A 15,180-nucleotide genomic window follows, 5' to 3' on the forward strand; every position below is an offset into this window, starting at 1 on the left:
CAAAGGGTATGTGGCCGCTGCTGGTAATTTAGCCTTGGGGGAGGGAAGGAAGATTTGGTCATCTTTCTCATTCGTCAATGCTCACATCCAGTGCCTGAACCATTGCTCCTCTCTGGTAATCAGCATCATTAGTAAACCCCCACTTCCCCACAGGAGCCACTCTGCCCAAAATTAAAGCATTCTGCAGCGGGATTGGCGTGGAGCAGCAGGCTTCCACCATAGGAAAGTCCTCTCGGGCAGGGGCCACCGTGCAGCCGCTGTCTCTGGTGGGTGAGACTGGCAAGTGAACTTTACTCTCCTGCTCACACATCTGAGTGATTCTGGCATCTTTTTTTGGATCCAATAGTTTGGCTGCCCTCATTTATCACCCAGGTGATCCCACATAGACACAGAACTTGGTAAAGGCATTGTAAATACTGCTTTGAAGTAGTATACTTCTTTCTCAGAAGCAGCGCTTGTTGTTTAGTACCCTTGTTGGTTCCCCATGCCCCAAAAGCTTGGGTTCACTTTCCATGGGAAGAATGTTAATAATAGCTAGTATTTACTGAACGTTTATTATGCATGCCATGTGCTAAATGCTGCACATAGATGATCACGTTTAATTCTTACACCAACGCTATGAGAGATGGGATTAATTTTTATTCTCATTTCACAGCTGAGGAAACCAAGGCAGAGAGGTTGAACATGTTGCTTCTAGTGGTAGAGCTAGGATCTGAACCTTGCAGGCTTGCGCTCTATCTCAGCCTTAGTCACTGTTTTGCTGCCTCCCCTTCTGAAGGTGGCCCTGTGCAGACCCGTGGTGTGGACCCAGGGTGCAAGGCCTCCTGAATTCTCACTATATCAGTGCTTGCATTGGGTTTGATTCCTTCCCAGCACCCAAAACCTTAATCCTTTCCCAGGAGACTTTCATCCTCTCAAGTAAACAAATTATTTGGAAGTTTTTAAGTCCTTTCACCCTGTTCCCAAGCAAGGAGATCAGCTTGCACTTATAATTTCGTGTAGTTGTGGGCTTTTGACCTAGCGTCAAAAGTTCACATAGCTTTTCCAGACTGTTTCTGAGCTTTTCATTATCTCTGACACCATCCCTATTATACTTTAACTCTTCCCATAGAAGAACCATTTCCGTATAACTCCATAGGTTCAAAACAGGAAAGGCAGAAGAGAGTATACTCTTATCTCAAGGTGTAAACTCAAAGGTTAAAAAAAAATTAATTTCTTTAGTATCGTAATTTTTAGGGATCACTTAAAAATCTTGTTCTAACACATAAATTCTCTAAGAATCAAAGCACTTGTCACCATGAGTGTGAACTCTTGGCAGGTCCATCTAACTCAGTTAAATAATGTTAAGCACAGATTTCATTTGGCTAGCTATCAGTGTTCCCAGTCAGCGGTACTGACAGTTATTAACAGTTATAGTTCATTTATAATTTACCTTTTACATTAAGATTTCTTAGTAGACTATTTCAGTATGTATTAAGTTTATATCTAAATGCAATTCAACTTTCCTGTTTCATTAATGAAAGTAGTTATCATTCATTGAATGCATTTCATAAACAGATGTATTCTTTACAGAGCTGCCACTGTGCAATTTCAGTGCTAAATTTAACTATTATGACCCTTTGACTCTCTTCTAACTAAATTTGACTTTTAATGTCAATATATCATCAGGCTCACTTTCAGAGCCAACCATTCTTTCTGCCTTTCATCCATAGGACTCATTTACACCAAGGTTGCCACTGTGCTTGCATATCTCACTTCTTCAGACCTTCATGCCAGATTACTGGGTCATTCAGACTAACATGATTTTCATCACTAATATTAACATATAAGCTAGGACCCCTTGATTCTGCCTAACATCTCCTGGGCTTTAAACCCCTGTGTTAATGCCGCCTATTCCGGAGTCCTGCCATTCCTGACATTTTTTCACCTCCTCATTCTTCCTGTGGACTCACCTGACAAGTCACTGCTCTAGATCACGAGCTTTTTAAAAGCAGGAACTATGTGTTTTTCTTCTTGGTAGTCCATAAGCACCTAGGAACAGTGTCCAATAAATGTGGGTTGAATTGCAATGAAGTGAAATAACTACTTAGGCATGTATGATTCCAGTATTGCAAAGTACACGAATAGATAAAGTTATTTTATAGCTAAAATCAGGAAATTATAAAAACAGGAATTAAGAGTTTTAATCAAAGATAAGTGAAAATGCTATAACTTTTTGTTTGCATGTTTGTCTAAAATTGAGGTATATTTATATAAACTAAAAAATACATCTATTTTAGCTGGGCTCAGTGGCTCATGCCTGTAATCCCAGCACTTTGGGAGACCGAGATGGGCAGATCACTTGAGATCAGGAGTTTGAGACCAGCCTGACCAACACAGTGAAACCCCATCTCTACTAAAAATACAAAAATTAGCTGGGCGTGGTGGCGCACACTTGTAATCCCATCTGCTCAGGAGGCTGAGGCATGAAAACCACTTGAACCCGGAGGCGGAGGTTGCAGTGAACCAAGACCATGCCACTGCCCTCTAGCCTGGGTGACAGAGCAAGACTCCGTCTCATAAAAAAAGAGAGAAAAAAAATCTATTTTAACTGTTCAATTTGATGAGTTTCAGCAATTTTATATATCTTTGTAACCACCATGCAACACAACATACAGAACATTTCCATCACGCTTCAGAATTCCCTTGTGTCTTTTTCCAGTCCGTACTGCCCCTCCCCGCTAGTAACCACTCTTCTGACTCCTCTCACTGTAGATTTGTTGTGCCTATTCATGAATGGAATCATACAATATTTGTTCTTTTGTGTTTGGCTTCTTTCATTTAATGCAGTGTTTTTGAGATTCATCTGTTGTGTTGCTTATATTAGCAGTTCATTCGTTTTTATTGAGCAATATTTCATTGTATGAATATACTACAATTTATTTCTTTAATGATAGGCATTAGGATTGGTTCCAGTTTTTGACTACTATACAAATTATAGTAGTCAAAAATTATATATACAAATTCCATGAAAATTCTTATGCAATTATTTTTAGCCACATTTTTATTTCTTTTGGGTCAATACCTAGAAGTAGAATTGTCCTGTTGTATAAATATATGTTTAACTTCATAAGAAACTGACACGTAGTTTTCTGAAACGATGGTATCATTTACACCCCCATCAGCAATGTATGAAAGTTCTAGTTCCTCTTCATGCTCACCAACATCTGATATTGTTGTCCAGTTGATTTTAGTCACGTTAGTAGATGTAAGATGTTAGTTGCATTTCCCTGATGAGTACTGATGAGAACTTTTCATTTGCTTGTTAGCCATTCACATATTTTCTTATGTAAATTGTCTGCTCCAATCTTTTACATGTTCTTAAATCTCATTATTTTTATTATTTAAATCAACAGTTACCAATGGTGCATTTTTATATTTATCACTAGAAATCTTTTGTCACATATACATACCTATATTGCAGATATTTTTCCTCAAAGGCATGTCTTGCTTATTCATTTTCTTTTTCTTAGTGATGTCTTTTGATGAGCAGAAATGTCTTGATTATGGTAGTTTCATAGTAGTCTTGAAATCAGGTGATGTAAGTCTTCTTTTTCAAGATTGTTTTGATTAATGTAGATTCTTTGGTTTTTCTACAATGTTAAAATCAACCTTTCCTGCCACCAGAGGTATGCTAGAAGGGAAAAAAAAGAAAAAAAATCAACGTGTCAGTTTCTTCAACAACAAAAACAAAGCCTGCCGGAATTTTTATTGTGATCGCATTTAATCTATAGATTAATTAGAGGGTAGTTTCCAGTTCTGGTAGTGGCTATGTCTTTATCTGATCAACCTACTTGATAAAATATAAAAAACAACTATTTAAAGGCACTGAAGGGTGAGCAAAAGCTGATTGATACTGGAGAGGAATCAACATTTGAAAGAAGGGAATTGCCAGGGGTGAGTTTTCTGGGTTTTTGTTTGTTTTCTGTTGTTGCCTTTTCACTTAAGGGCAAGTCATAGTTTGCATCACATGGAGCAGATAAAACTTGCCCCAGAATCTGCAGGCTAACTGACTTGATGAACCGGAGGATGGAGTTCAGGACAACCACATCTGCTGTACAGGGAGAGGGGAACTCTAGAAATGAGACATCTCCAGAAAAGGGAAGCCTAAATTCTAGGTAGAAAATTTTCCCAAATATCTGACTGACCCCTGACTAATGCATATGCAAGACATACTTCAAAGCATGCAGGTAACACAAAAAGAACTGATCTGAGCTGCAGCCCATTGAGGAGAAGAAAGAATTGCAATTTGAGTTTCTCCAGGTTAACCATCTACTTAAAACACATACACACACATTCTTTAGTGTGACGTAATACAATCCAGTCTCTACAGCATATCATTCACAATATCCAGGATACAATATGAAATTATTGACCTATCATCAGAATAAAAGATAATCAGTGAAGGCCAATCCTTAGAAGGCCCAGATGATAGAATTAACAGACAAGGATTTTAAAGTGACTGTTATAACTGTGCAAAAGGATGTAAAGGAAAATATGCTTTAATGAATGAAAAATACAAAATACTGACCAAGCGCAGTGGCTCACGCCTGTAATCCCAGCACTTTGAGAGGCCAAGGCAGGCTGATCACCTGAGGTCAGGAGTTCAAGACCAGCCTGGCCAACATGGCGAAACCCCATCTCTACTAAAAATACAAAAATTAGCCAAGTGTGCTGGCACATGCCTGTAATCCCAGCTACTCGGGATGCTGAGGCAGGAGAATTGCTTGAACCCAGGAGGCGGAGGTTGCAGTAAGCCGAGATCATGCCACTGCACTCCAGCCTCTGGAGTATAAGAGTGAGAATCTGTCTCAAAAACAATAATAATAATAATCAAGACAAGATTTCCAAATGGAAATTGTGAAACTGAGAAAAACAATATCTGAAATACAGAATAGACATTCTAACAATTTTGAGTCTTCCAGTGAGTCAACATGATATATCTTTGTACTTACATAGGGTTTTGTTTAATATTTTTCATTAATGTTTTATCAATTCAGTGTAGTGACCTTATGTATTTTCTGTTAGATTTGTTTTTAGGTATTTGATGTATTCTCATGATATTATAAGTTGTATTCCTTTTTTTTTTTTTTTTGAGACAGAGTCTCTGTCTGTTGCCCAGGCTGGAGTGCAGTGGCATGATCTCGGCTCACTGCAACCTCTGGCTCCCAGGTTCAAGTGATTCTCCTGCCTCAGCCTCCCGAGTAGCTGGGACTACAGGCGCCCGCCACCACTCCTGGCTAATTTTTGTATTTTTAGTAGAGATGTGGTTTCACCATATTGGCCAGGCTGGTGTCAAACTGTGACCTTGTGATCTGCCCACCTCAGCCTCCCAAAGTGCTGGGATTACAGGCGTGGGCCACTGTGCCCAGCCAAGTTGTATTGCTTTTTAAAATTTCATTTTCCAGTTGGGTATTTCTAGTATATAAAAATATGATTATGTATTTTGTTTATGGACCATGATGACTGCAACTTTGCTACATTTATTTATTAGTTCTAGCAGTATTTCTGTAAAGTTTATAAGGTTTTCTATGTAATCAATCATCTGTCAATGAATAATATCATTTTTTCCTTGCCTTAAACTGGCTAGGTCATCCATTACTGGTGGTGAATAGAAATGTTTTCTAGTTTACTAAGAGCGTCTGTCAGGAATGGGTGTTGAATTTTGTCAAATGCATTTCTTGTGTTAACAGTATTAATATATGACTTTTCTTCATTCTCTCAATGTGGTGAATTATATGATTGACTTTTTTTCTAATGTTACCCTTGCATTCCTATGGTAAATGCCACTTGGCCATGATATATTATCCTAGTGTGTTTGATTGGTTGGTTGATTAGATAGATAGATAGATAGATAGATTTTATTAGTTGATATTGTGTTAAAGGTTTTTACGTATCTGTGTTCATCAGGCATATTGGTCTGAAAAGACCAAAAGAAAGTAATATTTTTTTGTACTATCTTTGTCAGATTTCTGTATTAGAGATATGCTAACCTCATAAAATGATTTGGGAAATTTTTTTTTTCTCTGCTCTTTTTTGAAAGAGTTTGTGAAAGGGTGGAATTATTTATTCTTGTTTGATAGAATTGTTTTTTTGGGGGGTGGGGGGGTCTCACTCTGTCGCCCAGGCTGGAGAGCAGTGGCACAATCTCTGCTCATTGCAACCTCCGCTTCCCAAGTTCAAGCAATTCTCCTGCCTCAGCCTCCTGAGTAGCTGGGATTACAGGCACCAGCCACCACTCCCAGCTATTTTGGCATTTTTAGTAGAGATGGGGTTTCACCATGTTGGCCAGGCTGGTCTCGAACTCCTGAACTTAAGCGATTGGTGCACTTCGGCCTCCCAAAGTGCTAGGATTACAGGAGTGAGCCACCATGCCTGGCATAGAATTCATTTTGAAATCATCTGGGCTTAGAATTTTCCTTCTTTGTAAGAAAATCTTAAGGTTTTTAAAAAGGTTTGGTTACAAATTAAATTTTTAAAACATGTATTGTAGCAGGTCTGTGATTCTCAAAGTGCTGTGAGTGGACCTGGGGGCCATGGAGAGGTTGGGAGGAGTGGGGATCCTCAAGACCCTTTGAGGAACCCAATAGAGTCAAACATTTTCATAGTGATACTAAAACATTTCTACTTTTTTCACTGTGGTGACATTTGCACCAATGGTACAAAAACGATGGTGGGTTTTGTAAAAACTGCTCATGCCTTATTTAGCACAGATCCAGGCAGTGGCACCAAACTGTAGTAGTAGTCACTGTATTCTTGACCACCATAGCATTTTCACTTAAAAGAAATGCCAGTGCTACTTAAGAGTGTCCTTGATAAGCAGTAATAATTATTTTCTTAAACTCAACCCTGGAGTGTATATCTTCTTAATATTGTGTCTCACAAAATGAGATGTACACATAAAGCAGTCCGGCTGCGTAGTATGTGATAGTTGTCTCAAGGAAAGGCATTGTGATACTGGACTTGAAAGAGCATCTGATAAAAGAAACTAGGGTTATTTGGATTTGGATAGTTGGCAGTCGTTTCGCTTCCTCAAAAGTAAGCAGTGAGCCTATCACTTCAAAAAATACAACTGATAGTATTTATTGTCAATGATAAAATTACAGCTTTTCAGGAAAAGTTTCACTTTTGGAAAACTTGCATCCACCACTGTGAGTCTGACATCTTCCTAATACTAGAAGATTTAAATATCTGTACATTTCCCAAAGTGCCACTGACTTGAATAGTCTTTCTTGTAAAGAAATAATTTCTCCCCAGAAAGCACCTCCTTCATGGCCTTATAGTTTTATCTCATCAGAAGCACCATTGGCATTTTAAGCAGCACACATTTTCTTAATACAAGACTATTCCTTTCATTTCTGTATATTTTAACACCCCGACCTCCACCTATTAAATGTCAGTGACACCTCCACCCCCATCACTGTGACAATTGAAAACACACTTACAGTTGCAAGCACCGTCAAAAAGAGCAGGGACATCCTTGTACGTGGTAGCTTGTGTTTGGCTGGACCTAGGTGGAGGAGGCTAGGAAAATGGACCGTGGAATCACCGTCTGTACAAGTATCACAGTCCTCTGCATATCTTTGTGGATAGTGCAACTTCCTGTTGAGATTTGGCTTTACATTTTTCAGATTCCCTCCAAGTTCCCTAAAATCAGTATCCATTTAATGGAACAGAAATTAAACCAGAGGAAAAGTATAGCTCTTCAATGTTTATTGGCTGGAGGTTGCAGGTATGCTGCAGGAAGGGCACTTGTAGAGAAAAACGTTTCATCCTGCAGTGCCACAGCACAATATAGAAAGTAAGATAAAGTTCTAAATGGATAGACTGATAAGAGAATGTAGTGTTTAGAAAAACTTGCAATATTGTTGCCTATTCACTACATATGTAAAGGGGAAATGCAGCATAATTCACTTTGAATCAGATGTTAAGCACAGAGCCTTCCCACAGCTAATTCTCTTGGCTCTGTATACTCTGTTGTAGAAGTAAAGTAAATCAGTTAGAAGATATTTACAGGGCCTGTGTACAATATTATGTTTTAGCATTGAGCAAGGAAAAACACTAAATTTTGGAAAGAATGATTGAACCTCAAAATTTTTGATAGGAGTAGGAAACATTATTAGAAAAATAGAATTCGTTAGGGTTCAAGAATGGGATGGAATTTTGGATTGAAATGGAAAGTATGAGATGCCTAGAAAGGAATATTTAGATAGATAAACTTGGGCACTAGAAATCAAGGAAAGGCCAAGTTATAGTACACCTGGCCTCCGCTGTGTCAATCATTATAGCACTTGCATACTGCAAACCTTAAGGCTTGTGCTTTAAGTGTGAGATACCATGGGCTGAGTAACATCCACTGTAACTCAAAGCAAGCAAGTTTCTCGTGGCACTTATTACATTACACAGCTGAGCATTTCTGCCCCCACCCAGTGTTACACTGTAAAAATTCCTGCCTCTTTGCTAAAAGCCTCTACTTGCTTGAGAAACTTCCTTTTGTGATGTGTAGACTGGGCTTATGTTACTGATGAGATTAAAAACAGATTTCATTGTAAAAGTTTATGATGTTCCAGTCCATTCAATTTGTGTAGAGTTGGAGGAACACATCCCTTCTTATCCATAATTCCTTATTTGATCTTCTCTTGCCCACTGTCCTACCCCTTTATACATCCACAGACCCACACCTCATATTCATACACCTGCAAACCTGTCCATGATCATCCCCACAATAAAGGGGCCTGGTTACAGACTTCGATTTCTGATACACAAGAAGGCATTAAAGTGAATGTCTCTTGGGGATATTTGTTGTTAAAACAGCTTTTAGCAAATGAACCAATCTAGCCAGTGAGATGAATTCTGATGTAAGCTTCATAGTTATATAAATCCTGTAAAATTTATCACCGAATCTAGATTGCTTTCTGTAGCTAGAAACTTCTGTAACCAGCAAAGCAGGAACGAAAGCAGAATCACTGTTGATGGGCTTTCTGAACTTTAGTCCAGTTGTTGTAACTAATAGTTTCATTCTGGATTCAAAGCAGCACCTACCCTAATTGGTGTGGAAATCTCAAGGTTAGCTAGCTAAAGCAGTTTCTGCTTTTTCACCTGTTTCTTTCCTTTGTATTCATTTGTTCACCGGATCAGCCCACTCCTGCCTTGAACCTAGATACGTGGCAGCTCCCCCTTCCGTTCACAGCTCACTGTTCCTTTAGCTGAGCCAGTAGCTAGCTGTTCAGTAGTTTTGGGTGTTTTATCTTCAGTAAGCTTTTCTCTTCCCTCACTAATGAGAAAAGAGATAATAGGTTCCTCAGGCTCCTCCTTTCCTAACCATGTCATCCTGTTTTACTGTCACTCAGCACCCTGCTTTGTGAATAATGTTAACATTTCATTAATGTATTGAAGTATTTATTTATATTTGATCAGTGCTCACCATATTCCTCCATACCTCTAGAAGTCTCTTGGGAAAGATCATGCCCTTTTAACTGTCTGATAACATGCACACAGAGGCACTTCAAGAAGGATCACTGAAGATCAAATGTCACACTCAGAAAACGTAATAGATAAGCTCTGAGCTTTTTGGCGTGTTCCCCAAGAAGATTAGTAGATGGTATACAGTTGAGCAACTGAACTGTGGGAGCCAAACTGTGGGAGGAGATGAGTAAGGGATGTGACATATCAGAGGTGAGACTATGGGATAGAAAGCCTTTCATCCATGGGCTTCAGAATACCGTTCACAGACTTACCCTTAACGAGAGATTTGGAAATCTCTCTAAGAGAGTTGGGAAACCAAAGCAGAGGCCTGAAAAGACCAGGTTGTGAGAGAGGACACAGGCAACAGAGGAGCATGGACTTCTGAGCTTGGCAAACATTTCACTTTGCTCCCTCCCGCAGTGCTCTGTTGAGTCATCAGGACCCAGGCTATAAATAACCCCACGTGGCTTTTAGGCCAGGACTCAGGAAGGTCTGTGTAGCCTCACCCCAGGGTTGCTACACCTCTGTCATTGAAATGACTTTAATGACAAAGGAAAGAATAACACTGATTTAAATCACTATGAATACTTCTTTCAATTTAGGCAGCCTTTCTTTTTTCTAAGCCCCCTTAACCAGGGTTTGGAGCAAGGTTGTTCATTATGAAAGTCTTATGTTTCTTCTATGTACAATTTTCTTGTCACTGTACCTAAAAAGGAAAAGAAATACAGTGTAATTAAAGACAGTCCCAAGAAGAATAACCAAAAGTGTTAAGGAGATGGAAGGACTGACAGATAAGACTGTCCTCAAAAGAAATGAGACCTTTAGAAAATCATACTAAAATATATTTAGCATAAAATTTACCATTTTAACCATTTTTAAGTGTACAATTCAGTGGCATTTAGTACATTTATACTGTTTTGCAACTATTAGCCACCATCTGTCTCCAGAACTTTGTCATCATCCCAGACTGAAGCTCTGTACTCACTGAAAAATGACTTCCTATTCCCTAATTCCATAGCCCTCGATAATCACCATTCTACTTTCTGTCTCTAAAAGGTACCTATTCTAGGTACCTCACATAAGTGACATCATATAATATTTGTTCTTTTGTGACTGACTCATTTCACTTAGCATCATATCTTCAAGGTTCTGTACATGTGCTGCAGCATATGGCAGAATTTCCTTACTCTTTAAACCTGAGTAATATTGTATGTAGATTCATCTGTTGATGGACATTTGGGTTGTTTTCACCTTTTGGCTATTTTGCACAACGCTGCCATGAACATTGGTGTACGGTTATTAGTTTTGATTTCAATTCTTTTCTGTATATATCTACAAGAAAAATTGCTGGATCATCTGGTTATTTTGGGTTTCACTCTTTGAGGAACCCCTAAAGTGTTTTCCACAGTAGCTGTACCATTTTACTTTCCCACCAGCATTGCACAAGGGTTCCAGTTTTTCCACATCCTCAGCAGCCCTTGTTGTCTTCAGGTGTTTTGTTTTAATAATAGCCAGCCAAATGGGAATGAAGTAGTATGAATGGGGTCTTTTCTACTGGGAAAAATGATTTGAGAGGGGAAATGTGGGAGGCTATAGTTGTAAAGACTTCTGCTAGGAACTACACAGACATGGTCACCAGAATCTAGAATTTGGGGCTGGGTGCAGTGGCTCACACCTGCAATCCAAGCACTTTGGGAGGCTCAGGTGGGCAGATTGCTTGAGCCCAGGAGTTCGAGACTAGTCAGGGCAATGTAGTGAAACCCCCCATCTCTACAAAAAAATACAAAAATTAGCCAGGCATGGTGGCATGCACCTAGAATCCCAGCTTCTCAGGAGGCTGAGGTGGGAGGATCACCTGAGCATGGGGAGGTTGAGGCTGCAGTGAGCTGTGATTTCACCACTGCACTCCATCCTGGGCTACAGATTGAGACCCTGTCTCTAAATAAATAAATAATTTGGGCAAGGAAGATAGTCAAAGTATTTAACAAATACTATAATATAGCATAGGTACTGATTATTGTGGCCTTTGCCTTCCTCAGGTGTACAGATTGTCAGCCTCAGTGGGGACCATATGAGGTAAATTTGGAATAATGAAAAAAAGTGTCTTGCCACACCATTTATGTTAGCCAGTGATAGGGATATAAGCTCAAATATAAACAGCTTCTAAAAAATATTTAGATATTTAACTGATGCGTGATTGAGAAAAAGCAAGAATTCTGTGCGATGAACCCTTTTCCTTTTGAAGTTGACGTTAGAGAAGATGATCATGCGTCTGTTCCTGCCTTACGTTAGCCCCCCATCCTGCATTGGAAGCTCTCTGGACTCTTCTCGTAGGTCTTCTGGCAATCACAGGGGAATGAAATTGCTATTGCAGTTGTTTTACATCCAGCAAATATTTATTGTACATTGACCATGTGCCAGGCCTTATGATACGTGCTAGGAAAAGAACAGAGTGCAAAACAAGGACCCTGTCCTTGTCATCATGGAGCTACGGTTTAGTGGGGGAGTCAGGTAATATTACACAAGTAGATTTGTAATTCCAAACTGTGCTTGGTTCTATACAGGAAAAATACCTGAGACATTTCTCTCCTTTCCTCCAGATTGTTCATACAACCACTCACTCTAAGAAACCTGCTTGCTTTTCTCTTCAGGAGCCTCCAGACAGGTGGGTTTGCCTGGGAAGGAGAGGTAGAAAACAACGTGTACAGCAAGGCTACAGGGGTGGTCCCCCAGCACAAGTATCACCCCACAGCAGGCAGCTATCAGCTCCATTTTGCCCTGCAGCAACTTGAACAACAAAAACTTCAGTCCCGGCAGCTCCTGGACCAGAGTCGAGCCCGGCACCAGGTAATTCAAGATAAGTCTTTTCCATGTGTTACTATCTTCCTGCTGTTGATTAAAAAAAAAAAAAAAAAAGTGAATGAATGAGAAATGTAGGATTAGTTTTCCAACCCCGTGCCACCCTGGCTTGGACAGCTCATGGGGAGTCTACTCTTGGGGAAAAAATGTTCTGGAGCCATAACACTGGCTTTGCCTGAAAGTGATGCTTAACCAGTGTTTGACATGTGTTTTTTTTTTTTTTTTTTTTTTTCCATTTGAATGCTCCTATACAAAAACCTCTATTGTGGTGTTTACCCTTTCTGTTGCATGATCTTAGTTTAGTAACCTCCCATGGGGTCTGATTCTAAGATACCTGAAAGCTAGCATTTTAAACATCTTTATTTCTAAGTGTTCTACTTTCTTGCCTTGATATACTTGGCATACATGTGTGATATTACTCATTATCTAACCAGATTTTCAAGGAATAAATAAGCTGTAAGTTCTTCTGGAAAATGGAAATGGACATATGTTAGCATGCAGGTCATCTGTAAATGATGGCTGTTCATTCAACAAATGTTTACTGTGTATGTATTGTGTACTAGGCACTGTTTAAACAGTGGGGCTATAAGGTGACTGTACACACAAAAATCCTCGCTGTTGTGGAACTTATGTGTAGGGAGATGTTGATTTGCTACTCATTGTCTATAAAATGCCAGAAACTCCCGAATGAGGGAGCTATATAAGTATATAGCACTAATATATTAGTATGGCCCCAATTGTAGAGAAAGGATGATCTCACCAAAACTTCAGGATTTAAATTTTTCTTGGTGACTCAGGATCATCATTAGAATAGTTACTATGGGCCGGGCGCGGTGGCTCACGCCTGTAATCCCAGCACTTTGGGAGGCCGAGACGGGGGAATCACAAGGTCAGGAAATCGAGACCATCCTGGCTAACAAGGAGAAACCCCGTCTCTACTAAAAATACAAAAATTAGCCGGGTGCAGTGGCGGGAGCCTGTAGTCCCAGCTACACGGGAGGCTGAGGCAGGAGAATGGCGTGAACCTGGGAGGCAGAGCTTGCAGTGAGTGGAGATTGCGCCACTGCACTCCAGCCTGGGCGACAGAGCAAGACTCCGTCTCAAAAAAAAAAAAAAAAAAAAAAGAAGAGTTACTATGTTCTACAGTGGAGTTATTGGAATGAATTAGTACTGATTCTATAAGCTTTTCTGACATTTGGTTATGTGAAGAAATAACTTTTTATCAGTTTAATCTCCTGATCATTTTTTTCTTATAAAAATGTAGTACATAGTATGCATGAGTTTGTGCAAAATTATTATTTACTCAAAGACTAAAGCAGCATTTCCCAAAGGTTTTTTCCTCTAAGTAAAACAATTATTATTATATTCTGTCTTATCTTTTCAACTACCACCCATAATAAAATGTCATTTTATTATTTCAACATAGTTCATCACTTGATCATCTTTACCTGAGGTAGAGTACTCTGTACATTATGTTAATTCATCATAATTGAGAAATTGTAAGTGCCAGCGTTTGCAAAGTAGTTCTTTAGACCATTTTTACTGGAGAAAAATAAGATTTCTTAATCTGGAAAGCATAAGAGTATAGCATCTCATTGTAATCACCACATCACTTCCTGTCATGTAAAATTTTCTTCATTTGGAAAATCTTGGGGATAGCAGAAGCATTTAAGCCAGTTTACATTTTCACAATTCCAGATACAAATGTGTGTCTTCGTTGTTGTTATTGTTGTTGTTTTTTAATCTGCGTTCTTAAATTTCTGAAAGCTTTTTAAGCTTTAAACTCCCTGTCATTCAGAGTACTTGAGAATGCCAACTTAATCAGATACTGGATAGTGGAAGTATCACTGTATAGGCTGAGGATAAAAAACTACTTATCAGGTCCTTGGCTCATTACCTGAGCGACAAAATAATTTGTGCACCAATCCCCTGCAACACGCCATTTACCTTTATAACAAACCTGACCATGTGTCCCTGAGCCTAAAAGTTAGAAAAAAAAATCTCTGGCTCTAATGAATCTGGACAGTTGATACCCTTTAAACCATGCTTCAGAACCTTGAAATGGAGGATGACTGGGGAAGGAGAGGCAGTTTTGTTGATTTTCACTTTTAGAAACTGCTTCATTTTTAAGTCTCTCTCATACTTTTGATTAGCTTCCAGCAACTCACATTCCTTTGAAAATTCAGAGTACTGTACTACTGTTCTTGTGTGGAATTTCTTTTCACTGAGGATTATACTGGTTTAGTTTCACTGAATTATGAAGTACATAGAAATTATGTTTTTCAGAATCTGTCAGGATATCTGTTTTAGGGAGGAGGCAGAACTCCCAAGAAGGAAGTTCTCTCGTTCTCCTGGAGAGCAAACAGAAAATCATTCATTATAATTGTATATATGTGTATAACATTATTTTATTTCTTCTCCCCCACACCCCAAACCTGTTTTTCTAAACCACAGCTGATTTAGGGAAAAATGAGTAAGGGTGAAGTTTCTGGGACTATAGGAGAGAGCTAAAGTAACTAAATTCCATTAGCTTCAAGAGTTTATAACTAATAAAATAACAAATAAGATATTAAATATTCTAACAGGAAGAATATGTAGAAACTTAGAGTACTTTATTTCAGAGGGTACGTAGAATCATTCCACAGTGGAAGCAAAACCCTACTAGATTTTATGCCTTTGCAGCTTAGCTGTGCTGGATCTGACCGTTATAATTGTCACTGAATTGTTGATTGAAGCATGGTTTACATTCTCAGTATTCTGTATTTCTGTCCTTGGGTTACCCTTTAGATAGCAATGGTACTTTTCTAATGAACTCCT

The 15,180-nt window shown here is 39.0% G+C and overlaps 1 protein-coding gene across 50 annotated transcripts in view; it reads left to right on the forward strand.

Annotated features, from left to right (window-relative positions):
- TTLL5 (tubulin tyrosine ligase like 5) overlaps positions 1–15,180 on the forward strand; it is a 291,003-nt gene that overhangs the window by 184,097 nt on the left and 91,726 nt on the right. For all 50 annotated transcript variants that reach the window (XM_073997878.1, XM_073997882.1, XM_073997883.1 and 47 more), the window contains one exon: positions 12,156–12,351. In XM_073997878.1, the coding sequence (XP_073853979.1) occupies positions 12,156–12,351 (196 nt within the window). The remainder of the gene's footprint in view (positions 1–12,155; positions 12,352–15,180) is intronic.

This window comes from Macaca fascicularis, chromosome 7 (assembly GCF_037993035.2).
Source record: "Macaca fascicularis isolate 582-1 chromosome 7, T2T-MFA8v1.1".
Classification (NCBI taxonomy): Eukaryota; Metazoa; Chordata; class Mammalia; order Primates; family Cercopithecidae; genus Macaca; species Macaca fascicularis.